We start from the raw sequence: 27,289 nt of genomic DNA on the forward strand, positions 1-27,289 counted from the left end.
ATAAGTCCTCGAAAGTATACAAGCGAAGCAGTTCCGAGCAACTATGGCCAAACTCCGCGTCCAGAAACACTCTCTTGAATTTGGAATTCGCCGCAGTGAAACCCGTAAGAAGGTGGTAACTCACGCTTCTGTCGCTTGGACGTGAACTCGAACGACCTAGCTTGACGCTTACGAGCGGCCTCCAGTGCGCGATCTTCATCGGTAGCTTGCGCTCGACGCCGACGATTAGCTTAGCGTGGACATCTGGGTTAGTTGGGACAACAAGCCGGCGTTGTTGTTCTCCCTCTCTACTCGTCCGTGTTCATTTGCGCGCTGGAACGGTGTTTCATAATGCCGACGATTACACTCTCGCATCTGCTCTCGCTGACGTTCTTCGGAGAAGTCAGTGGCTGCGTTCTGCGCTTTCGCATGTGCACGTTGTCGTCGACGCCTTTCCTCGTACTCGTCTTGTTCTTCGGAAAACCATGAACCAAGGCGAGGTCTTCCCTTTTTTTTTCATTTTTGTTAGAGCTGCAACTGTTGCAATGGTCTACCTCTGCAATGCACAGTCGGGTTCTAACACACCGCGGCGGCTACTGCTGCACACACCTCCGTGTTTTCCAGCCATGACTGCCGCGCCGTTGTATTGAAGGCAAACGACAGCAGACGCAACCACGCTGGCCGCCTTAGCGGCCAGCGTGGTTGCACCCCCCCCCCCCCCTCCATGCGCAAGTGAAGCGCGCGGTAAAATGACGTGTCCTTTTATTCATCTGCGCCATACTATCGTTCGTTATCTGTTTTTGTTCACTTTACGGACGTTAGCCAGCCCAGATACCCCCTTCTGCCTCCTACAAAACCACGCATGTGGCTCACTCATACACGTCCGTCAGGTAAACAGCTTTGCTGTAAAACATGCACTCAATCACGGAAGTTTAAAAATGAATTATGAGGTTTTACGTGCCAAAACCACTTTCTGATTATGAGGCACGCCGTAGTGGAGGTCTCCGGAAATTTTGACCAACGGGGTTCTTTAACGTGCACGTACACGGGTGTTTTCGGATTTCGCCCCCATCGAAATGCGGCCGCCGTGGCCGGGATTCGATCCCGCGACCTCGTGCTCAGCAGCCTAACACCATAGCCACTGAGCAACCACGGCGGGTAATCACGGAAGCTTAAGGATATGTTTCACTACCGGAGCACCGGTGTCGGGGCACAAAAGCTTCACTCGGTGATTAATCAACAAAATTTCTCGTTTGCTTACAACGCAAAAACAAGCGCATCACCTTTGTTATGAGAAACTCCGAACGTCGTCGCCATTGCCAATGGCGAATGCTCTTAAAAAAATTTGTAGCCATGCAATATAATCTAATCTATCCACCTAATGAATCAAATATCTTGAAAGCACGCGCAGACAGTCAGTAAAACTATGGTTCAACAAAACATTATGTTTATGACGATAGCCAACAAATTCATCGATTAGAACGTTCTCGTTTTCACCGCCTGCCGCACATTTCAGTTCATTGCAGTCGTAAGCGCTGGGAGGAACAAGGACAGGGTGCGCTTCCAGTGGCGGAGCCGGAATGTCAAGCGGTGGTGCCGCAGCGGGGATCTGAAACTGACAGAACCACAAGCGCTAAATTAAGGTGACACCAAATTCACACGCAACCAAGCTTGTAAAAGCAGCACGTCTGCGCATTGTTAGCAACACCGAGCACTGAGAAGTAGTTTTTCATCCATGCCATTGACTTATTTTGTAGGTTCTTAGGTTTACTAGCAGAAAGCACAGTTCAGAAAAAAAACAGTATAATGCTCACAAGTCTTAGCAGTAACACGCTTGAGTGTGATAACCGCGTAGGTACGATATGTCACACGGAGCACAAGTTGTGAACTAAAGGGTTGACGCGGGCTAGCTCATGTATGGCACAGTTTAAACAGCACGAAAGGACGAGACAACTAAGCACACGGACGACAAAGCGACTACATGCGCTGAACTGAGCAGCACGCAATGAGCGTTACAATCGCAGGTCAGCGTTTTGTCGTTCGCGCTCTTGCTTGTCCCGTCTTTTCGCACTGCGTACACTCCGACCACTTGCGGGCTAGTTGTTTCGGTCTACTGAAGCAGCAGCGTGTGAAAAACTACAATCACAAGAGGGTAAAACGTAAACAGAAGGAGATTGCAGATTAGAGAGATGTGATATCTTTCTTTATTACAGCGAATCTGTATATAGCTAGCCGATTCGTCCGTCCATCCGTCCGTCTGTAGGTCGCCTTCACCCTGAAAACACCTCCGGCGCAACCCCATGCGCATGCTAAAAAAAAAACAGAAAAAGAGGCGCGCGATCAGCAAACCCTACATAGATAGCACAGGGCCTGTTTACTCCGATCCATGACGTCACGCTACCTAGCCCGAAATTTCCATTCACAAAGCTGGCGTGATGAAAGCGCTGAGGTCAAAATCACTGTGGCTTACTTGGGAGCATCCCCATTCTATGGCAGTTGGGCCAGGTAACATGACGTCATGAATAGGAGTGATAGGGCCTTGCGCTAACCAGGTGGTGTCGGATTAGCTGCGCCAGTAGTGACGTCGTTGCTCTCCGTCGCAGCCGAGCGCAAGCGCAGCAGTTTTATCTCCGGCTCCGAAATGGCTAGGCCACGCGCTATACGTGCTCCTAAGGAGCAGGCAGCTTTCGATCAGCAACGCCACGAGAAGAATCGGGAACGAGCTCGTCTACGCCTTGCCGATGCGGAAGCCTGGGCACAAGAGCAGGCTCGTGCAGCCGGGCGCAAGCAGCAACTGCATACTGAGGATTCGGCAGCTTACCAAGCCGTCGTTAAATGAACCATCGGGATTAACCTAGTGAAAAACAATGGGGCTGCACGTTTCAGCTTTGCTGGTTAACCAGCTGTATGGAGTGCTTGGGCGGTGATTTCTTTTTGTGTTTGTTCCGCGGCCGTGGCGTCCATTTCACTACTCGAGTCCGTTGCCCTTCTCGCAATACTTATTCACATCATAGCAAGCAGGAAAATACACCCGTAAATATTTATTTCATTTGTAATGTAGGAATTATAAGCTAGAGGGAAACGAAAGTGCACGAAAAAGCAACCTGCCGTCGGTGGGAGCCGAACCGACATCATCTGAATTACGCGTGCGGACCTTAATTCAGCTATAGTGGCGGCTACCTCTACGCTCGCGTTCTTTGGGATTTATGAATGTACAAACTCTGTACAAGTAGCAAGATGTTTACAAGACCTGCCCGCCCCTAAAGTAACGGCATGGGCATACTACATGACGGAATCGGTCAAAAAGTTATGGCAATCCCGCCGCCATACACGTGATCAGCGTTGGCTGACACTCACAGTGTCAATCTAGTACGCATAGAGAAATACCCAACGATGCAGGTTCTAAAACAGCCGCCGCAGAGAATGTGGGTTCGGCTATCCTGGTGATAGGTTGCTTTACAGTGGAGCTTTCATTAGCTATTTCTTCGCTTTTTTTTTTCAATAATACGTTGATTTGGGCGAGTTCGTTCATCTTGACAGTGTTCTTAAAACAGCACTATGGACGAGGTTAGAAACAGCGCCCATACAGCCATTTGTGTAATGTTTTTTCGCCCTTGTCCATAGCGCTGGTTCAAAAAGACTCTCCCGTTGGTCGCCTATTTACATATAAACAACTTGGGACAGTAGGTATGTGCCCAAATAGAACTGTTGCTGCTGTCTCGCTTAGTAGGCAACTTGGGTCACTGGGTATGTGCAACTGGATGCGTACACATTCTTAGCTAATCCTCCAGAGTGCATATGCCGCTGTGACACAACGGATGTGAACCTTAAATGTATTAGATATGTATTGTAATTATCTGTCCACATACCTCTCATCAGCATTCTTCCCTCGACAAGTACTATACTCGTACATCGTCTTTGTCCTCGTGATGCAGGCATTTGTAGGCGACAAAGCTAACAACCTTCACGTCATTGAGACTCCTACATTGCTTTGCATCTACTTGTCTTCTACAGTGAAACTGTACACATCTGCGCCCCAGTGCATCTATCGTATCCGTGGGCAAAACTATGGGCCGATCGTGGGGGGGGGGGGGGGGGGGGGGGGGGTACAATACCGGGCCGACCAAGTGAAGCAGGCGTCAACACTTCGCCCCTAATAATAATAAAAATCAAAAATAATAAATTAAATAAAAAATCAATATATATTATTTCAAGTCTATATGTATACTGGAACTGTTTCTGAACATCACATGGACTCACGAGCACGAGGTAATGCCGTATATGCCAAGGGCAAAATGTATGTGCCAAGGGCAAAAATGTGACTCGCAAGAGGACAATGCCACCGACTGTGGGTATCGCTGTGCCGTACAAACGAAAGACGGAATTGTGATATCCACTGTATATATATCTCCAGGCACACGAAAGTGTGGTATCCAGTTCCTAACTACGCGCTTTGTATGGGTTAGTCGTGATGACAGTACCCGTGTGGTCAGCCGTTCACTTTAACATTACAAGCATTAAAAACAAACGCGACCACCTTGATCATTTTTTCTACTTCGTTAACAACTGAATTTCATGCATTGGTATTAACTGAGACTTGGTTGCTCACCCATGAGGACTGTCTTGTTTTGCATAATTACGCATATAACGAACTAATCAGGCCCAATGGAATGGGTGGAGGCCTTGCTGTGTATGTTAAAAGCTGCTACTAGCGTTCTGTTTTGTATGACTGCTCAATAATGAGTCCTAATGCTGAATGTTTGACAGTACCATTGCCTAACGTAGTTATCGAGGAAAATTATAGGCCACCAACTAGAAACGAGCGACATATATATTCTTTTTCTTTAAAACTTTCTTTAATTCGAATTCCACCTATATTTCGCTTGTACTTATGGGAGGCGTTAATTAATCTACTGTCTGATGACCAGAATACTAGAAAAGTTAACAGCATTATTTCCTCTTAAGTGTGTTCAAAATGCATTACTCTACTGAATAGAATTACGATTAATACTGCTGCCCTCTTAGACGTTTGCGTGACAAGCGTTGTACCATCCGATATTCAACCTGGCTTAGTGACTTCTGACATCAGCGATCATATTCAAATTTTTTGCTTCATTTACAGAGGGCACAAACCTAAACGTACTGCTCTTACGCTGAAAATTAGTGATGAAACTTTGAAGTTTGAATACTTCATTGAGAATATAAATTGGCATAACGTATATGACATAGGTGACATATGACATAGGTGTAGTCAGAATTTATCAGCAAGATTTTAGACGTTTATAATAACGCTTTTCCTCTAAATCAAAGAAAGTTAAGCAGAAATAAATTCAGGAAGCATTGAATAAACAAAGATATGCAAGAAAAAGATCTGCACAAGTAACAATATGTACCACTCTTTCGTCGACAGTCGGGACTTTATTGAGTTAAATGAATATAAGAATACTGAAATAAACTGAATAAGGAATCAATAAGCTGCAAAAACAAATTATTTTATCGAGCGCGTTACAGGAACCCAAACTACAGTACTAAATTGTGGCGAGAAGTTACTAATCTAACAAAAAAAACTTAATAACAGTCTGACGGAAATCAGTATGCCGGATGGAAGACTGTCAGGTTTTAATTTAGTCTGTGCTTTTAATGAGTACTTTATCGATGTTCATAAACCGCTCAGTGATGTACTTGAAGCTGACAGTGCATTTGATGACCTCATCACTCCCATATAAAAGTCTGCTTTTCTTTCGCCTACTTCCTCTGAAGCCATTCTAATCAACTTAAAAAATCATGTATCTGCGGGCACTGATGGCCTAAGATCTGTTCCCATCAAACGTGTCGCACATTTTAAATGTGACGTTTTGTCTGACCTTGCAAACCTGATGTTTACAACTGGCATGTTTCCCGATGACGTAAAAATAGCTAAAGTATATACAAAGGGGGTAATCTAAGGGCAATATCAAATTAACGAGCTATTTCCGTGTCTCCAATATTTTCTAAAGTGTTCGAAGGTGTCATTAATTGCAGGATTGAATGTTCTTTCGCTAAACAGAACCTCATATCGGTTTGCCAGTTTGGCTTCCTGAAAAAAAAAATGTATAGAGCAAGTGCTACTTATACTTACGGATAAATTATTGAAAACAAGGAACAAAGCAATACGCTCTAGGATTATTCATAGATTTTCGGAAGGTGTTTAACAGCGTACAGCATGATATTATTTTACTCAAGTTCAATAATTATGACATGCATGGTGTTACACTAAACCTATTACAGAATTATTTATGTAGTAGGACGCAATATGTACTAGTGAATGATGTGTCTTCTGACCGACTATCATTTATGGAGTTCCCCAGGGATCCATATTGGGACCGCTATTGTTTTTAATGTACATTAATGACATTGCCAAACTATACCAGGCACTCATGAGATTATGTATGCTGATAGTACAAACACTTTACACAGTCACATCTTTAATGCAAGCAGAGTGTATGGTAAAGCGGTGTTTAGATACTTTACTATCCTTGCTACAACACAATAAGATTTCCTTAAATTTACCTAAAACAAGTTACATTATCTTTAGGCCCATCAATACTGCCGATTTATAATACACGTGGTCGACTTTATTAAATTTCTTAGAGTGTGGTTCCACCAAAGGCTTTCCTGGAACACACATATATCATCATTGACATCTGAAGTAAGTAAATGTATTGGCAGTCTTACAATGTAGGTAATTCGTGCCTGTGTGGCTGAGACTGCAGATATATTATGCACCAATATACTTAAAATTAATCTACCGTATTCTGGTACGGGGACCCAAAACTACAATTAACTATCAGAAACTACTGATACTTCAGAAGAGAGAATTGCGGTACATCCATGATTACTATGGCAGACCGAAAGATTTCTCCACGTTGTCATTATTTTACAGGTATGGTTTGCTTAAAGCGAATCAGGTCTACTATTTTCGTTTGCTGCAACTTATTAAGGATAACAAATCAGACATTCAAAACAATCTGCGTTTAATCACACACAACATTTTCGTACAGAAATTCACCAGGTACCTAAGACACATACTGAGGCAAACAAAAATTAAGTTTTCAAGCAATTGCAATTAACTCTTAATCCGGTGTCCACAAATGTTAATTTTGGCGTGTATTTCAATGTATTCAAAAAACAAATTAAACAATATCTAATTAATTCTGACGTGTTTTGTATGGTGCCATTTTTCTTCTATTATCTCCTCGTTATCTCCTACCATGGGACACCTGCAAGTTCACCTGAGATTTTCATGTTTATATTCTTATATCTTTAGATATGTGTTATATGATGTCAAACTGTACAGGGGAGCCGAGGCCTTCTTCCGGCCTTTCAGCTTTTAGCCCAGGCTTCCTCCTTTGTAAGAAAGAAAATAAGCTTCACTTTCCTTTATCATCGTTGGAGACTTCAATGTAGACATTTCAAAACCATACAAGAAATGGTTCACCCTGTGCTAGAAGTGTGTTTTGAAGTGCCGCACCAATCAGAGTCAGTCAACTACTCAACAACGATATAGTATAAATTTAACTTTGACCAAGATTCGCTCAATTCATTTTTTTTTATTTACCAGAAAATATCCTGGCTGGACTCCTGGTCTAAAAGCTGCAAGAAAACAGCTTGACGGCGCACAGGTCTAAGATTGGAACCGAACCAATCAGGGGATATCACAGTAATCACAAAGCTATGGTCACTATCATTACCGAATGATGAAAATAAATACATGAACCGATGTCTAACCCTTTGTGAAGTGCTACAGCATCGCTGGTAATACACCTTCGCAAAGTTTATTGGCTCCTAAATTTTTTCGTCTACTTTCAGTTCCCTTTACCTCAACATTTCTACACTTTAATTTAAAAAAAAAATTTCTCCCCAGTGCTTTCCTTGTCTGGCTTCATATGGTTGTGACGTAAGTACGTACTTACACCAAACCCCTGGGAAAATAGGAGACGGAAGAGACAAAAGAAGGTTTGCTCTATATGATTCAGTTTAGACAGATGTATCGGAGCTCTTCTGCAAACTTTCAATTCAGGAGTCAGCTTCTCGCGCGCGACACAGGCGACTTGAGATGAGCCGATGTTCTTAGAATGATTGCTTTTAAAGATACGAGCCCCCAGGGCGCGTCCATTGAAGCGTGCGCTCATCGGCTAAGCCATCGGAAACTCTCGCGATGTCAGATGTGCGTGGACGGGCACACTTTCCGATAGCGCTGTATACTCTTCACGCCGCTCAGCTGTCGAATGCATTGAAAGGATAGGTGACAGAAAACGTCATGAATTTAAGGAATACCCTTCGCTTTATAGTGCACGCTATGACGCTCGAAAAGCGTCGAGTCATTCGCTTCGGAGCACGGTCGATGCTTTGACAGTTCTCTCTTCTTTTTTTTTTTCTTGTCTTCCGAAAGAGAAGGGACGAAAATCGTCCGCAAGCACATCGTGCCCTAGTTTCAACTACAGAGTCTATCATTTCTTCGAGCTGGAATACTCAGATGCGCTATCGAGAGCATTTCGCTTCAACCAGGAGGCTCTCCCGTATCTATCAAAAGCGTTTAAAAATTGCTCTCGCATCTCGTGCCGATCACCTGCACTTGAAGATATCTGCTAAAATGCAAGCATCATTTTGACATCTAAGTACTTATATAGCGCGCTTTTCTAAACAGCTATGGGGCAGAAAATACGGTTTCCATAATATAGAACTGCAGTGCCGCAAGCTGCGAAGGAAATCATTTTTGCAGTAACTTTAAAACATCTTGATTTATTCAACCACAAGCTCATGTTTTTGCTAGAAGCTGGTTCACATAAGGACTGCGCACTACACGTATGTGTTAAATAAATATGCGGAATACTTCACGTCGTTTTACTTTTCTCGGTCACAGCAATGCTCTTGTGGCTAAAGTATCTTTTTTACTGAACTATAGTCCCACAAATTCCATACGCCATTCCTCATTTAAGCAAAATTTAAAACTCCACCTCCACAAAATTTCCACCGTGTAGACCAGATTTTTTGGGCACCAAACCTAGCGTATCAAAAATTACACGATAAGATTTGTGGTGTTCATTTTAGGGAACGTTTCCTCGGAATGCTCTGAGGCTCGAGCGAAGGTGAATTGCGGCATTCCTGCGCCAATCGGCTCGGGTTCCGCACGTACTCGGGTCGCAGCCCTCCGGCGTGCCGGATTCCCGGCCAGAGCAGCGCGCTCGCTACTGGCTTCCGGCCGCGCCACCGACCGGGCAGTTCTTCTCGTCCGACGCGTCCTCGCAGTCGACGTCGCCGTCGCAACGGAACAGTCGCTTGATGCAGCTCCTGTCCGACTCACACTGGAAGTGCGTCGGCGGGCACTGCTTCACTGCGACGGGCCAGGACACCGCAGCAGGGACAAAGGAGAACACATGGAGCAAGAGAAAGGCAACGATCTTTTCCACCTCACAAGTTCCAAAGGAAAACTAAGGAGCCATTGATAAATCAGGTAAACGTTAGCGTCACATTTCTTTTACGTGATCGTATCAGCCTGGTACTGGCACTGTGCAATCAACAATTACTAAAGAAATCGATCCTGGCCGCGCAGGTTGCGTTTACATGGGGCGAGACTAAAAACACATTCGTGCACATTGATTTAGATGCACGTTAAGGAACTACATGTGGCCAGAATTAATCTCGGGTCTCTCACTACGATGTGCTTCATAATCAGATCGTAGTTTTGGCATGAATACTGAGGAATATAATTAACTTTTTTTACTAATTCAATAAAGCCTGCTTCATCGTTCAAAAGCGGCCTGCCGTCGCTGCGTTTCCCAGGCGGATAAACGGACATTTATATTTAGCCTGTAGGCAAATAAAGCACACAGGCTTAATTCGTAAACCTTCCCGTTCGTAAGTGCCGATTGCCGTTGGTCGGCCGCCTTCGCTAATAAAAGATGCGTTCATCATCGCGGTTGGCTAGTGACTGCTTTCAAAAACACATTTAGCGTAAGAAGTGTTTGCGAACATGGGCACACTTTCGTAGGCTCCATTCGTGATTACCATTAGTCGCTGAGGTAATATCGTTAACACGCTGATCGCTATCGTGAATTGCAAGTGCCCGAACGCTTGTCAATCACAAAATTAGTTTGTCTTGTGAATACGGGCCCAAGGGTCGCATTTAAAGAAATTTTTATTACGCGGCATAATTCTTCCTAAAAGCATGTCCCAGAAAATTGTAGCTCCACACATAAATTTTCAAGGGTACATTGCTTCACTTTTAGCCGGTGACCATTTTCCACCAGATTATCACTGTTATCACGGTATCGCTCGGTGCAGGACGTGGTTACGGAAGTTTTTTGTTTCCGATTCTATAGCCAGAGTGTCTTGCCTAATCATATAGCACGCGTGACACCGATACTGTTGTACTACAGTCTCGAACACGAGCAATTACTCTTAAAATGACCGTGATACGTGTATAAAAGCGGGCGGACTCTACCTGTGGATTCAGATACGACGATTGTGCCGCCGCTGTCCTTGTGCGTTGAGCGTTGCTCGCCTTTATGGGCCACAAATCCGCCCAAGAAAGATTTAAATTCATAACTTACGCTTTTGGCAGCGTTTATTTCCAATTTAATTTATTATCGAATTGCCAAGTCCTCCGCACTAATGGTTTAATTCTCGGCCGTCACTATACAACGTGACGATATTCTTAGCGAAGGTGGCCATGCCAACGGCCAAACAGCTCTTACATGCAGAAACATTTCAGATCTCGTCCCCAGATTCCTTTCACCGAGGTATTCGCACATTCGGGAACAATCATCTACGCGTAGCACACTGTCAGCTTTGTGAAAAACACCGCCGAGCGCCCACCGCAGTTCTTTTCGTCCGAGCCATCGTTGCAGTCGTCCTCGTCGTCGCACACCAAGATGTTCATGATGCACTTTCCACCCGTCTTGCATCTGAAGTAGTCCGCGGGGCAGTCCGGGAATTCTGGGAGAAGTTCGAGAGACATTACAAAAAAAAAGACAGGCTCGAAACTAAAATGGCACTAAGAAAACGCCTCACCTGGCACCACTTATCAAGTGGAAGGGGCGTTTTCTTTCCAACCAGGGCTCTCATGTTCATGAGGCGTGTTGCATTTAAAATATCGAGTTTCACGACTGTTCGAAGCGTTCTTTTTATTTATTTATACGCCATATTTTGTAACAAGTATGCTTGTATTGGAATATATAGCATGAAAACTAAGCATAAGGTTTAAAACTCTTCAAATCCAAGATGTAAGCTGATAACGCTAAGCTTTGCACTGCGTCAATTAAAGCGTCCAAATCTGGGAAAGCGATGTAATAAACACACTCGTGAAATAAGCCAATAAATGTAAAGAGGAGGGTTTTGCTAGACTGCAAGAATATTTAGCAATTTCTTGTAAGCCTTAAACTAGTATGTGCATTTTTTTTTTACATTCTCATCGAAGCATTTTACAGAATACCTCTATAAAAGTTTGTAGAAGAAATTACCTAAGTTTACGGAGAATAGTTATATAGTTATAAGTTTGATGCTGGAATTACCTGAAAGTTATCAATTTTTGGCAATTTTCGTGCGGACTATTAGGGCGTGTTCAACGAAAGCATTTCTGCCCTGTGCACGCATTGCAGTATTTGACTTACTTTACATTTCTATAAGAGCTGTTAGATTGACGGTGGCTTGTTAGGCGCGCGATTTGATGGTTTTTTTCCTTTACTCATTACTTCAATGTAATCTACGTTCCCTGTAGATTATTAGTACGTGGCTTATATGAGATGTTCTGCCAATTATGTATGATCATGGGCCTGCATGCGCTTGCTTAGGCTATTAGCCCGACAGCTTTCTGCTGTGCTGTGATGATTAAATAAAATGAAACGAATAGAAATTTCAGTTCGCCTCGTTGTAAAACTGCCTCTTAATGCTTGTATGATAGTCAACAAATTATGATAGGTGGACACTTACTCAGGCGGTCCTCTTCGGGAACAGAGAGACCCTCTGCAGTTTAAGAAAGAAAAAAATAATACCGTGAAGTGAGGCTTGATTACCTCGTGCCACGCCAAGATGTTTTTTTCTTTTTGTCTGTTTGTTTTTATCGGTAATATTTATAGCTTATAGGTTTCTGAATTGTTTATAGGTTATAGGTTCATGAATTGTGGAAGACATGTCACAAACAAAATAGGACGCGTTAGTTGTCACAAATCATCCCACGTATTCTTAAACAGCTAGCGATCACAGAATTTCTACAGAGCGTGCTTTCAAGGTCCATCTATGATGTCAGTTCATAATTTATGAGAAACGTGCTTATCTCTAAGCCATTTCCTTCCCTGTCACTCCATTACACGTCGCTCCGCTATAGGAAGCACCGAAGGCGGCCCATCTGTTGCACTGGCAACGTGACTAGGTTATTTGCTTCCCGAGCTATGTTCCCGCAGTTTAATACTACATTTGTTGTCAGGCTACCATGGTGTTATATATTTAGCTAACAAACTCGACTTAAGTACACCTAATGACATGGGTGGCACTTAAAGAAATGAGCGTTGATGAAATACACGCCTTATCGTTGCAGGCTTACCCCGTGGTCGGCAAACACTTCGGCATGATGACAATAAAGAGAGATCAAAAGAGATGGAGAAACTACGAACAACGCGAAATGCAGTTGGAGAAGAGAAGGATGTAGGTTTGTCAGACACGTGGTTTGTCACAGGTTGACCCCACCGTCATCGATATGAAGGGGTTAAGCTATAGTGTGTGTGCCGAAGCTGCGAGTGCACGTGGCTGCCCGCGTCGGCAGTGAAACAAACAACCACAGGACAGGCGAGCGCTGCTGGGCGCAGCTTCTTACACGAGAGCTGGAGGCTTTTGGCGACGAGCAGGCTGGCCTTTCCAGGGGACCAACAGGCTGCACCTGCTGTTAGGGTTGGCGTCTGACACCACGTGGCGACAGGTCATTCACCCGACCTTCCCGGAACCGGAGCCCACGTGCACCGGAGGAGTCATTCACCCGACCTTCTCTGAACAAGAGCCCACGTGCACCGGAGGGGTCATTCACCCGACCTTCCATGCACCGGAGCCCACGTGCGCCGGAGGAGTCATTCACCCGACCTTCTCTGAACAAGAGCCCACGTGCACCGGAGGGGTCATTCACCCGACCTTCCATGCACCGGAGCCCACGTGCACCGGAGGAGTCATTCACCCGACCTTCTCTGAACAAGAGCCCACGTGCACCGGAGGGGTCATTCACCCGACATTACATGCACCGGAGCCCACGTGCACCGGAGGAGTCATTCACCCGACCTTCTCTGAACAAGAGCCCACGTGCACCGGAGGGGTCATTCACCCGACCGGATTCGTCGCTGAGAGGATCGACCTCTCCTTCCCGTGTTTGGTACTGCAGGAGGAGGGGCCCTCTCTCCGTGCCTGTCACGTGTCATCGATGGACGCAAGTTCCCGCCCACACTTGTAGAGAGCTATTTAAGGGGCTCCGAAATGTACTTTGATATACTTCTTACTTGAGACTTCATACTTCATGCTTTTCTTATTTTCTTTCAACTACCTTTGAATAAACCGTGCAAGTTTCGCACTAGCAAATCGTCTCGCCCCTGCTTGGTCGCCATGATCTACCGGATGCCTGCAGCCCGCCGACAACGCCACGCTACACAATTAGTAATGTCGGTCGAGCTTCGATAGGCAGGCGTCGCTACTTCTCGGCAGCAGTACGGTACGCTACCCTGGAGTACGCAACACTGTATGACTCACGTTACCGCTTGTTGGCCGCTCATTCCACTTCAGTTTTCCCGATATCGTTTCCTATTCTTCTCTCTCACAAGCACTTTATGAATACCTAGAGACGTTCTCGTAGGATGTATTTGGTAACGACGTTGTCTTCCTGGATAACCAACGACCTGAATTTAGAACTTGGCGAGGGATGGCAGCTACACAGAATCAGACGAAATTGAGAAAGAAACAACTACGTGCACTCTGTCGCGTCCTCCTTTGTCTGCCTTAACGCACATTGTGACATTCGTCATGTCACACCGGCCACACTGGAAATAACTTTTTGCTCACCACTCATCCTTTGGTTAGCAATCACACAACTCGTTCCACAGAAAAATAGAAACGTTCTCCAAGTTCCCATTGGTCGACTCAACTTTGCTAAAGAAAACCGGGGCGAGTAAAACACACAGCGACGCTATTCTTCTCGTCTATGGGCTCCTGTTCAAGACGCCGACTGAGATATAGCGACTCATAAATAACGTGGATGAAGTACCTAGCGAACACGTTCCTGGCGGTAGAAAATAATCTGCTTTCCACTACAACTATGGGAATGCTGTTGTGTTGTCCTTGCCAAAAATGTTCGTTTCAATCCTCCAATATGATCTGTTGCCGCTTGCCCTAGGTTTACTCACTCGCCAAGGAACGTAAGAGACCCTTTCAAGCACACTGACCATGCGCAATATCGATAAAACAACCACGAACGCTTCGCGACAAACAAGTTTACGGCAATGCGAGCCGCCGCACGATTGCGTAAGCACACTAGCAATGCACGCGCCGATGTTAGCACTGAAGCAAACACAACGAGGCTATCGCACTTTAAACTTCTTTCGCAACTTCCGCGAGACCCATTGAAATGCGCAGATCACAGCCCCTTTTCTCACTGAAAAACAGCCCCTTTGCGCACGCTTTTAGTCCGCAGAAAAGCTAGCGTTACCCGCACAAAGCCGCGTGTCGAGCGTTGCGGCATCGAAATGCGGAAAGCTTTTACAGTCGATCACAAAAGCGCTGCGAAGCTGATCCGCACAGCACTGGCCGCTGTATTGCACTCTTTCTCTTCGATTCGTTGTTCTTACTTCGCTAAGTTGCTGGGAAGTCAAAGAAAGTGCCTCTTGGTGTTTGCACCGCAATCTTTCTGCAAGTCGCGTTATTTCATCGAGACGTCGACTTTAAGCGCATATAATTATTCCTCCTTCCGCGCTTCATTTATTTGCTGCATAGTGTATTCATTCACAGTGCTCGACGTGTCAGTTGTACTGCTACAGCTTCCGCATCGAAACAGAAGCTGGCAGTTAGTTTGTTTATATTTAGCAATACCGAACAATACTTCTCAGGTTGAATAAGGCCGTGCAATAGGCTTACTGAAATTCACTTACAAATAATAATAACACGACCTGACAAACAGGTGCCATGAAAATAAACTTTTTCTTTCACAAGTAAGGAGGTAAAGCGGAAGAAAGCAGCGCTGACAAATGCCGAAAATACTTTTAAGACGTGAAAGTGCACAATGCGTGAGCTATAGGCCAGGCAGTCGTCATTTTCAAAAATAATGTCGGTTGTTTAGAAGAAAGCAAATCCGTTGGAGAGAAATAAGAACTGGTATGTGTGCTACGCGATTAGACTTCTCTCTTCAGAACACGAAGCAGCTTGCACTCTATAATTCAGACGATCATAAAATACTAGAGCGATACATTTCGAGTGTAGCAAATGCTACTGCCTATTCTCCATTTCAGTGCACATTTCATAATTCTAGCAATAAAAATAAAAACAACGTTGATTGTAATGCTTACTCAAGGCATTGATTTTAGGAGTGACTCCTTTTGCTGAAAAATGGAGAGAAAGGGATATATATATATATATATATATATATATATATATATATATATATATATATATATATATATATATATATATATAGGAGAGAGAGAGAGAATAACAAAATACCGTCAATACTCGTCAGTGGGACGCAAAACACTTTCGCAGGCGTGCTTTCCCCCACATCAGTTGCACCTGTCTGTAGAACGCAGTCAGCCTCTTACCGAACTGTACAGACTGCGGTCAGGCTCCTCCCACGAATGCACGGTACACCAATAGCACACAAACAGAAAGAACCATCTGATGCCATGGATGGTGTGGAAACAAAGATGTGCGAAACACGGACGCTATAGTTTCTTTTTTGCAAACCTTCATTTCCGTACCACGAGGATTATCTCCTTGAGGAAGAGAGAGAATCAACTTTTATACTGAGCCCTTAGTAACGGTTGGTGCGCGCTGGCACCCGGTGGGGTAGAACCTTCTTCTCAGGTCCCATATGCGTCCAGCAGTTCCTGGCCCCTAGCCGCCAGCGCGAGCTGGGTCAGTAAGTCGGGGCTGGACAACAAGGTCTCCCATCGCTCGGTGGGGGGGGGGGGGGGGGGGCTGGGGAGGGGGGGTAGGGATGGGATGGGGTAGGGATCTCCTTGAGCGATAACTCCATATTATACCTTCTCGCAAGCGAGTGATCGACGTTGTGTGCACGAAGACAATTAGCTGAAATAGAAACACAGGAAAGTATACCATACCACCAATAGACAGAACGGCATTGTGTGGCACCGACCTGTCGCTGCACTGTTATTCGTTGTAGTTACTTAACCACAACTGATCAGCGTGGCAGTCGAGGGCAACTATTGGCTCGGTTTGCCTTAGTCAGTCAGCTTTGGCGGATATAAAGCTGTTGGGAAAGGTTGACATGGAGGGAAAGCAATGCTGGTGTGGCAGCTCGCATGTTTGGTGTATAAATTGTGTTGACATCATGCTGACATTAATGGAGGCTGTTACCATGCGAGCACTAATACGTGGTACGAATCAAGTAAGTGTTGGCAAATCAATTCTATGGAAGCCTGTAAGGAGGAGGAAAGTACATGAAAGGAAAAAGTTGGCGTCCACCCACATAATAATATATTACGTGTAATACGTGTTAAAAGGTGAAGGATTTTCGACCAGTCACGTGGTACGTTGCAATCACGCATGAAACTTTGTTTTGCAAGAACGATGGTCACCTCTGTGTTGAATTAACTGTTTGAGCAGGAAGCGCATATGTTTAAACGCTAACGCGACCTTTCTTTGGAGAGTGCATCTTCAAGGTATTCTGGCGAGCATCTATTCTCTCTCAATGAACTTCGTCACAATTGCAATAGCATAATGTAACCGGTCAAACAATTTCGACCTTTTAACAGGCCTTACTTCGTTCCATCCACGCGTTAGTGCAATGCATGTTAGCAGTGTCCAGCTACCTCAACATGCTCTCAACAAATTTTTATGCACCATACGGAACGAGATTCGCCCTACCAATGTTCCTATTCTTGCTCCTCGGAAGAAGAACGCCTATAGCTGTGGTCTCTTCATTTTCCTGTGTCTCGGACGTTTTTCAACATCAGAGACTGTGCAAAGGGCACAACGTCATCCTCCAGGATGGGGGATAGGAATCCCAACCAAGCGTTTGACCCTGGTCGTCCACCACTGGCTGCATCGAAGACAAGGGACCGCACTGGCCCTTCCACTGTCGCCCTCGAATCTTCCGACAGCTCAACGGTTGAAGAAATGGAATCGGACAACGATTTCACACTTGCCGTGGGTCGCCGTTTGAAGAGAAAACTCAGGAGGACATCAACAGACAGTGAATCGTTGCCCAGGTAGGACAGTGGTAAGCAATCATTCACTGTTGCTTACGTCCCTACCACAGCTACCGACGATCTGAATACCTTGAACAGGCAGAGCTTAACAGAGTACTTTGAGCGAATTGCGCCAGGCCAAGTCAACGAGATCAGAATTAACGCACGGAGGAACATCCTTTCGGTGGACGTGAACAACAAGTCAATTCTGGATACGCTAAAGGCTGCCACACTACTAGGAAACATCCCAGTGCGCTCCTTCTTTGCGTATGGAAAAGGAACCTCGACTGGCGTTATTTCTGACGTGGACAAAGAAATCGCAGACATTGACCTCCAGAGGCTTTTGAATTCCACCGCACCAATAGTGCAGATTCACCGCTTCGGTCAATCCCGGTGTATTAAAATAGTCTTTGACTCTGAAACATTACCTGACTACGTAAAAGTAGGATACGTAAGACACCGTGTACGCCCTTACGTGCCAAAACTGGTGCAGTGTCGGAAGTGCTTCAAAATAGGACACGTAAGCGCAGCTTGCAAGGGCGGCGTAAAATGCCAACGGTGTGGAGGGGCCCATCAAAATGATAGCTGCGATGCTACTGCCCTAAAATGTCCTAATTGTGCCGGTCCACATGAAACGACATCAAAAGACTGCCAGAAAATCAAGGACGAAATGTCAGTGCTTCGAAAGATGGTGCGGGACAACTCCACTCACAGACAGGCTGCTACATCGATACGCCGCCGCAGACGTCGATCGCGACACAGACGACAGCACGACAAGAGTACTTCCCATACAGATGGACCATCGACCGCATGGCAAACTCCTCGCTTGCCAAGTTTGCTTCTGCGATCAAGATGCGGGCCCGACGTAGCTTCTTCGGCAGCAGCACGTGGAACACATGCGCTGCATAAAACGACGCTTCCGCCGTCCGACTCTGACATTGACTGGCCGTCGCTCCCACCCAAACAAACAGGCTTAAATGCGTCGGGTGATGTGTCTGCAAAGGTGGTTGAGAATGATAAGACAGAAAATGAAAATGTACGAAGTATGCTGAAACACCTGATAACTACGATGCGTTCACTTCTCTGCGGATTACAGACGCCGGTTGCTAAGACCGCGCTACATGTTCTAGATGCTTTGGAACCGCTCCTCGCGGCTCTACAATAAGGCATCATGGCGCTCTCTTTTGAAAACCAATTACGAAGATCTGCAATAATGCAGTGGAATGCCAGAGGCCTACGAGGCCGCCTCGCAGACTTTCGGCAATGGATGTTCAAATACCAGTTTCCCGTGGCTGTAATATGTAAACCAATCATTACGTCTTTACTACGTGTATCTGGATATGTGCCACTGTGGTCAAGGAATGATCACAACTTAAGCAAAGTGCTCATGTTTGTTCGTCGGAATTTAACGTGCCTTCGTAAAGACATTCCTGCACACGCTTCCAACGAATACGTTTGCATAACGCTGAAGTACAAGCGGCGCACACTCTCAGTAATTGGTGGGTATATACCCCCAACATCGAGCATAGACTGTTCATATTTGCAGTCCATACTGAAAGCTTGTCCGGGTCCCCACGTAGTCATCGGTGACTTTAATGCCCACCATCCCATGTGGGGCTCTGCTTCGACGAACGCCCGCGGTAGAGACTTGGCTGACTTCATGCTTAGTCAAGGCTTGATGGTGATCAATGATGGCTCACCGACATATCTTCAAGGCTCTTACTACAGCAGTTGTCTTGACATTGCGTTCGTTTCAAAAAGCCTGCTGTCTGCTACGCGATGGTGTACTGATCTCGACACCCATGGAAGTGACCATCTACCAACATATGTTCAGTTGAAATGGTTACATCCCCCAGCTCCGCACACTGTGCGTTCTATCGATTGGTCAACATTTCGAGAATCTGTCACCACCGCATGTCAAGCCGTCCAAGCACCATCCAATATTGAAGATGTCATCGCGGCAACTTTACGTGACACAACAAAACACCTTAGCGCACCTTCACCTAGATCATCTATTGATGACCAGTACGAGCGACTTCGCGCGATACGGCGTCGAGCAGAACGGAAATACAGAAGGACCAAATCACCATTAGACGTCACTGCATCACGCCGGGCTCAGCGTCATGTCCTGCGCCACCTTGACAAGCTTGACAAACAACGCTGGAGATCATTCTGTGGCTCTCTGGATCCGAGAAAACCTCTCTCTAGAATTTGGCAAATTGTACGAAGCCTTCGCTCGCCTCCACAACAACTTCACCCGTTCAGCGCTGTGGCCATACGGCAAGGCCGGCGTGAAGTCGAGGTCGCCGATGACTTTTGCAAATTACTCGTGAGCTCCTCGAACGATATACCAACCCATTCACGACGGACTTTCCCGTCATCTAGTGATCACCGTCTGGACGCGCCTTTTACTATGCACGAGCTCGACGCTGCGATATCTTCTTCCCGCCGATCAACTTGTCCAGGACCAGACGGAATTACATACTCCGCGATTTGTCATCTTGGAGTAGAAGCTCGAGAAATTCTCCTGGCGCTCTACAATTCTACGTGGGACACAGCAACTGTGCCTAATCACTGGAGGTGCAGTCGTCTTGTGGCTTTGCTAAAACCTGGGAAATGCCCGCATGATCTCTCACATTATCGGCCAATAGCCTTGGCAAGCTGTGTCGGTAAAGTGATGGAGCGGATGGTACTGAGCAGACTGGAATGGCTACTCGAGAAAAGTGGTGGACTTCCTGATTTCATCAATGGATTCAGAAGAGGCCGATCATCCATTGACGGTGTGATCGACCTAGTATCTTCTGTTCAACAGGAAAAGAGACGCCGTCGTCTGGTATGCGCAATATTTCTGGACATCAAAAGTGCCTGCGACAACGTCTTCCACCATTCGATTCTTCAGGCACTTGAGGATATTGGTGTTGGTGGCCGGATGTATGCATGGCTGCAGAGTTACCTCAGTGGCCGCACCATTTTCATGTCCACTTCGGATGGCGAGACTGATAGACATGAAGTTCGCAGGGGTGTTCCGCAGGGTGGTGTCCTTAGCCCAGTATTGTTCAATATGATACTGGTGGGCCTTGCAGACGAGCTACCTGAAACAGCGCGTATCAGTACGTAGGCGGATGGTATCTGTATTTGGTCATCCGGGGTCACACGTCCACAAGTGCGTGCAAGGCTTCAACGTGCGGTTACCATAACGGCGAAGTACTTGCGCCGTAGAGGCCTGCAACTCTCAGCAACTAAGTGTGCAGTCATGGCATTTACGCGCAAATCGATGTCAAATTATCCAATCTTTGTCGACGGAACGGCGCTTCCTGTAGTCACCCACCACAGATTTCTTGGCGTGATAATAGACCGCAGTCTTTCTTGGACCAAACATGTTACTGCGCTTAGGGCTAAACTGACTAACTTCATACACGTTCTTCGTGTAATATCAGGACTGAGATGGGGCCCCTCTGAGCGAAGTTTGCTCCAAGTGTACCAGGCACTTTTTGTGGGCTACATACGCTACAGCATGCCTGTGTTATCTAACATGGGGTCATCTTGTATACGGACGCTGGAGAGCCTTCAGGCTCAAGCACTACGGATATGTCTTGGCTTGCCACGCTGCACGTCAACTAAGGGCACAATAGCGGAAGCACGGGCTTGTCCTATCGACATATACAGGTCTTGTGAACCTGTGCGAACCTATCTTCGCCTGCTAACCAGACACTCACACCATCCACTGTCAACGCTTCCCAGCATCAACCTTGACTGTGCTTTTTCTAAAGCTATTGCATGTCACGCAAGCATTGTACCTGCAAGATTCCAGGCAACCGACATCCCCGCGACACCTCCATGGACATTGCCAAGACCACTAGTGAGGCTTCAGATACCCGGAATTAGGAAGAAATCTCACGTTTTCTCCTTTGGCTTGAAGCAGCTCAACCTGTCCCATATATTTACTTTATATAGTGGGACTGTACAAGTATATACCGATGGTTCGGTCACGCCATCTGCCACAACGGCCGCATTTGTCATCCCACAACTTGGAATTACTCAACGATTTCGATTAGACCACAAATCGACATCTACGGCTGCGGAACTTGCGGGAATACGGGAGGCTGTCCGTTTTATGAGAACGCAGACACCCCATAAATGGACAATATTGTGCGATGCCAAATCAGCGCTACAGGCGCTAAAATACTTTTTAAACAAAGGACCATACTATCTGCTCGTGCTGGAAATCGTCGAACTTTATCACAGTGGCGAGTTAAGTGGCCACGTGATCACCTTTCAATGGGTGCCTAGCCATTGTGGTGTTTTTGGTAATGAACTCGCTGACAGTGAGGCAAGATCGGCCTCCTCTTCCTCTGATGAAGTACGGATTGCCTACTCGCGACCTGACACCAACTCCATGATCAAGGCACTCATGCAGGACCTTACAAAGGCTTACAGAGCCCACTCTGATAACATTCACAGACGTCTACATATGATTGACCCAGACGGTAAATTCTGTTTGCCCCCGAAGCTTACACGGAGCAAAACATCATTGCTACACAGGATTCGGCTCGGCGTTGCTTTCACCCGTCACGACGCACACCTCATCGGCCAATCGAACAGCCCTGATTGTGTACACTGCCAGATGCCCGAAACACTGCAACACGTACTGTGCGACTGCCCAGCCTATATGCTGGAGCGAAGGACGTTAGACAGTTTCTTAGCCAGCGTTGGCAGGCAACTACTGTCGGAGGAAGCTATCCTCGGTCCATGGCCTGACACTGCAATTTCAATGCGTGCAACAAAAGTATTGTTGGAGTTCCTGCAGGACACCAAGCTCGACGAGCGGCTCTAGCGAGGCAACTGTCTCATGTACATAAGCTCTCACCACTTCTCTTATCATCATCATCCATTCCAATACTTTCACTCCCCTTCCCTCTTCCCCAGTGCAGAGTAGCAGACTAGAGCGCACTAGCTCAGGTCGACCTCTCTGTCTTTCCTATCAATAAATTCCATTCATTCATTCATTGCTCCTCAATTATTTGCAGCAACTTCAGTGCCACTCCCTGAATGAGACACACTAAACTAGCAGCTTCAGTGTGATAAGTTGCGATATTTGTATGTTGAAAGTCAGGTGCCCTGAATTGATCTACATCATCGATACATTTTAACGCGATGGCGTTGGCATTGTCAGTTGGGAAAAAGGCTTGGCGCCTGGAGGTGCCGCGTCCCAGAGCTTACATGTACTCATCAATCCAGCATCATTAGGTACGTTGACCCCGGCAACTCCCTTCTACTCGCTTTGACTGGGCGGGGAGCTTTGGTTCGGGCCAACGGTCCTTCCCAGACAAGGGGGCTGCTGTAGAACAGCTGAGCTACTGTGCTCAAGAGAAAAGCAGCCATGTCGGTCTGCCATGTGCCATGTGTCAGCCATGTGTAGCTCGACAGACTCTCGGATTGCCTTAACACAAAAGAGGTCAAGGTAAACAACTATGGAGACCACCAAAGCCGTCCGCGGGGAAGCGCCACCTTATGAGGGTGCGCCACGACCTGTTCTGGCTCTGGGTTCCACTAAGGCGACCAAAAACACGTGAATCGACTGGCTCACATGGCCAAGTCGAGTGACGTTAATAAATTAATGGAGAGCTTTTCACCTCACTCGTCAAAAATTACGGCAGGCCGAGCCCACATTTCGAGAAACTTATCCTCGCCTAAGCCATGCCGCTCCCGGGTGAGATGGAACCGGACCTTTTCCCAATCTTTCGCAAGCACCTCGTGAAGGCCCGGTGCCCGCACCCCTTACTGCAACACAGCGTGCTAACCAAACTTGATATAAGCACTCAACAAGAATAAGCACGAACTGGTTGATCACCCGCTTAGGCAGAGGGTGCAGCAAACGAACTATCTGAAGCGGAACGCTTGGGATACTGAAAAGCTAAAGCTGTCCATTTACCGAGAGCTGTGGGAAGCAAACAATGGGAAATTATATGGACCGTATCCTCACGACCACCACAAAAAGGGCCCACCCCTCGATTCTGGATGGCTGTGAAGGGGGTGTAGCTCTCCTGGCGTCAAGGAAGCTGGCCGTAATCAGCTTCCAGCTTGGCCTGTGGAAGGACAGGTCGTACCTTCGGCAATGCGGAGGGGAGACCTGGGGTGAGGATATTGACTAGTTCTTGAATTGGAGTTGAAACTACATCGACGCTGGTGTGAACCTTGCGGAGGCGTACCAGAGAAGTGGCAGCCGCCGCGCGAATGGTGGATGGGGAACCTGAGCGAGGCACACAGCGACAGATTGTGCTTTGCGCAAACAAACGGAGTCGAGTGCTAAGAAAAAAAGAAGTAAAGCTTCCAGCCAGGAGCAGATCCGGGTTATGAGCGACCTAGGTCCACCTGACGTTTAGTGGAGTAGCCATAGTGCCCAGGTCGGGAATTCCAAGCCCTGCCTTTCTTGGGCAACTTAAGCACTTGCCGAGCTACACAACCATTTGTCCATTTCCAAAGAAAACAAAGGAAAACCCTCTCCAAGATAAGCTCGGCTCGTGTTGGGACAAAAGACATACATACGTGAGAAACGAAAACAAAAATGACAGAAGAATTATTGCTCGAGCTGTCAATGCACACGGCAACGTGCTGAATTCCTGAATCCTGGTTTCACGCTTCGCCTTAGCTTGCTGCCAGTTCTCAGGAGAGAGACTCTCTGTATAGAATCGGAAACCTAGAATTTGCATCCGCGCTTTCACGGGCTGGCCATGAACGGGCTGAGGACTGAATGGAGCGTAATTCAAGTACATGGCTGCACTTTCCGACCTATTCAACCTTGCACCACTCGCCCTGCTATAACTGTTTGACATCCAAGACGGTGCTAGCTAATGTCTAGTCCGGGGCGACAATAGACAAGTCGTCTGCATAAGCGAGCAGTGCAACTGGAGGGTAACCTCGTAAAGACCCCGTGTTGCAAAAAATCTGGTGTCCACGTCCGCTGTCGGTGGTGTTGTCAGAAAAAGACATCCTGAACCACAACCATGCAGGCCCTTCTCATGGCGCATAGGCGTGACTGAAATAATTGAACTTCTCAAAGTATAACGCGTCAGAAAATTCGTAAAGTCTGACTTACACACAACCTACAGACATGATCGCGTCAGATTTTAATTTGAATATAATTCTGCTACGCGCAAACTGAAAGACAAATCCCTTTTTTCGTGCTTACGGCAGTATGAGCCATTGATGAGTCGCTGCTTGTAGTCTCTGGCTTACGGGGTTATGAGCTATTGCTACGCCCTGCACTGCCGCCGGGATCGGCCCGCTATAGTTTTCTATCGGGCCCCATGTCGCAGAATATCCGGTATCGGTGTCGGCGTCAACTGGGCCCGATAGCGCTAACGCGTTCCACTCCTAAAGGTGAAGCTAAAGTGTCCTCCAAGTTTTTATTGCACCTTTAGAGGCCCTGTTTGCCGTTTGCTTATATTCTCTTTCCTTTTATGCGAAATTACCGTGATTTCCTTGTTAGCTGCACAACTTTTATATCTGCACTCTAAAGAAAGTTTACACCCTTCGTGGTGTATATCTGCCACACAACAACAATCGTCATCTGCCTTGCTTGCGCTTCCTTTCTTGAAAACGCCGCGCCCACTACTTTCCTGTCGGCAACGCTATGTCATGCTGATAACGCGCATGCCGTTCGTTACTGGGAAGTACCGGGCTCGCAGCGTTAAAGAAAGGAAATGTGGACAAGACACGTGACGTTTATTGTTGTGTGGCAAGATACGACTCAAAAAGTGTAAACTTTTCTTAGAGTTTATTGTTACGCACTGACACTAACAGTGTAAAGTTCGTATACTGAGAGCCGCTGTATACCCATTCACGTTTCACCTGCTACTATAGGCTTTGAACTTAAGTGAGCTGTTGCTAGCTTTTCGTCTGCAGTAGCGGTTCCCTAACTTTCACTCGAATAAAAGTTTATACATGAACCGTCTACTAGCGAGATGTTCGAGTCGGCAGAATGACAAGTTATTGGTCGGTACTTAAAAACCAGTGCATAAAGAAACGCAATACATGAACAGTGTAGTGGGAAGAAAAGTAGCTGAGGTTCGGTTTAAGCATTTTGCGAATTTTGTTAGCGCTGAGCGCCACCATCAATTCTACTCGCATTGTTTAGCTTTTCTCCTACGTGCATGGCTTTCTTGCGCGTTTTTTTTTCTATTTTTTTTAGCTCGCAGCATTCGGTCCTATTCTTTAGTTGTAAGTTTCAGACATTCTGCTCTAGTAACGATACGCGCCTTTTCGCATTGAATACATTGCGACATATGCTGCTTTGCTGCGTGTAGACGATACGGGGTGCTTTTGGGGACCACGCTGACGAGTGTGTAGAAGTTTTTTATTCTACTTTTTAGGGGCACCTGACAGGCTTTCAGGTTCTCCAAGACAAACCAACCCAAATAATCTACCCCCCCCCCCCCTTCTTTCTTGTCGTTGTCAGCCTTAGTTTAGTGCTTTGAAGTACTAGGGAAGAAACTCGCCCAGCCAGCAAAGTTAGCCTCGGTTAGAAGATTGCGCGTGAACTCTAAGCATATTGTAGCTAGGCAGTGAAGCAGCACGTGTGCATACTCACAGCAGTTGGACTCGTCAAACCTGTCGGGGCAGTCGACTACGCCGTCGCAGACAGACGTCTTCGGTATGCACGTGACGCCGTCCCCGCAGGTTGCGTAAAACTCGGCTGGCTCGCACACTTTCTCTGCGCAAAAGAAGATTAAAAGTTTAAGGATGACGGAGGGAGGCGGGGGGGGGGGGGATAGTCGGTTAACGGGAATGCATCGTCAGTGTGCTCGTTAACGCGCTTGTATGCCAAACACATTTGTCCGCCCTGTCAAGTTGCCCGAAGGGAGATTCCGCCAGTAAGGCAGCAGCACGATTATTTATTGAGGCGTTCAACGCTCTAGCGGAACCCGGTAAACTTCGTAATGCCGCCCACTCAGAATACCGGAAGGTTCGTAATTATTTAGTGGGCAAACAAGGTGCTCGCGCGCATAGACCGCTGGGATTTCTGCGGTGGGACGCTCGGCGCTATCAAGTTCTATCTGAGCGATGTCAAGTCTTGCGACAGTACTGCAGTGCGTGATTGTTTCGAGAAGTCAGTAGTCGTTACTGGAATCAGTTTGAACCTAATCCTATAGCAAATAGTCATCGATTTTGTGTTTCAGAATTGTACAAACTCAGCAGCTGCTTGCATTATATGTCCAAACTTTCCACAGAGAGGCTGTTCGCTAGATATAATAGATGAACTGGCCGATTGCTCCCTCAAAACTCCTTAAGCTTTTTTATAACCTATTTAGAAGGCAAATAACGACCAAATTAGCAAGTAATATTAAAAATTAAACGAAGAGTTCTCATAACTTTCCTTGTATTCCAACCATTGCCCCCGACAACGCCATTATATGACACAAAAGACATCGAACTTTTCACAAGTTTCGTTGTCTACAAAATGAGTCTAAAATGTTTCAACTCGGTATTTATATTCTAAGCGCGTAGACGCTATCTTTTGGCAACCGGCAGTTTACTAACTTAGTGCAGCTTTAATTACTATATTCTGAAACGATGAACATATTACTCATATCAAATTTCAGGGAAGGCAATATAATTTTAGGCGACAATTGTCAGCACCGGCTCTTTGGTATAATTTCATTAAATCCCGCTTTAGCCTTTTGCATGTGCCAAATCTGTATGAGTAAACACAAGTGTTCAGAAAACACGATGACCCCACAAGCTACAAAAAAGCAATAACCCACATAGTTTACACATATGATTCAGATATACCCCGCCTACTGCTACAAACAGACTCTTTTTCTATATTGCGAGCAAAAATCGCAATGTTGAACAACTGTGGTCTTCCAAAATAACGCTAT

At 46.2% G+C, this 27,289-nt stretch overlaps 1 protein-coding gene across 15 annotated transcripts in view; it reads right to left on the minus strand.

Moving 5' to 3' along the window:
- Positions 1 to 1,409: 1,409 nt before the first annotated feature.
- The window catches only part of LOC142578718 (uncharacterized), a 78,902-nt gene continuing 53,022 nt past the window's right edge, over positions 1,410 to 27,289 (minus strand). For 10 of the 15 annotated variants that reach the window (XR_012827299.1, XR_012827297.1, XR_012827295.1 and 7 more), the window contains 6 exons: positions 25,999 to 26,121; positions 15,549 to 15,581; positions 11,950 to 11,982; positions 10,837 to 10,956; positions 9,155 to 9,352; positions 1,410 to 1,594 (listed from right to left, as the gene is read on the minus strand). Coding sequence is in view for 4 of the 15 variants with exons in the window: in XM_075688219.1 (XP_075544334.1) it covers positions 9,207 to 9,352; positions 10,837 to 10,956; positions 11,950 to 11,982; positions 15,549 to 15,581; positions 25,999 to 26,121 (455 nt within the window). In the remaining 11 variants the exon portion in view is untranslated. Of the gene's footprint in view, positions 1,595 to 6,971; positions 9,353 to 10,836; positions 10,957 to 11,949; positions 11,983 to 15,548; positions 15,582 to 25,998; positions 26,122 to 27,289 lie in introns of those variants that run through there. The other 5 variants (XM_075688223.1, XM_075688222.1, XM_075688221.1 and 2 more) reach the window with 4 other exon arrangements.

This window comes from Dermacentor variabilis, chromosome 4 (assembly GCF_050947875.1).
Source record: "Dermacentor variabilis isolate Ectoservices chromosome 4, ASM5094787v1, whole genome shotgun sequence".
Lineage (NCBI taxonomy): Eukaryota > Metazoa > Arthropoda > Arachnida > Ixodida > Ixodidae > Dermacentor > Dermacentor variabilis.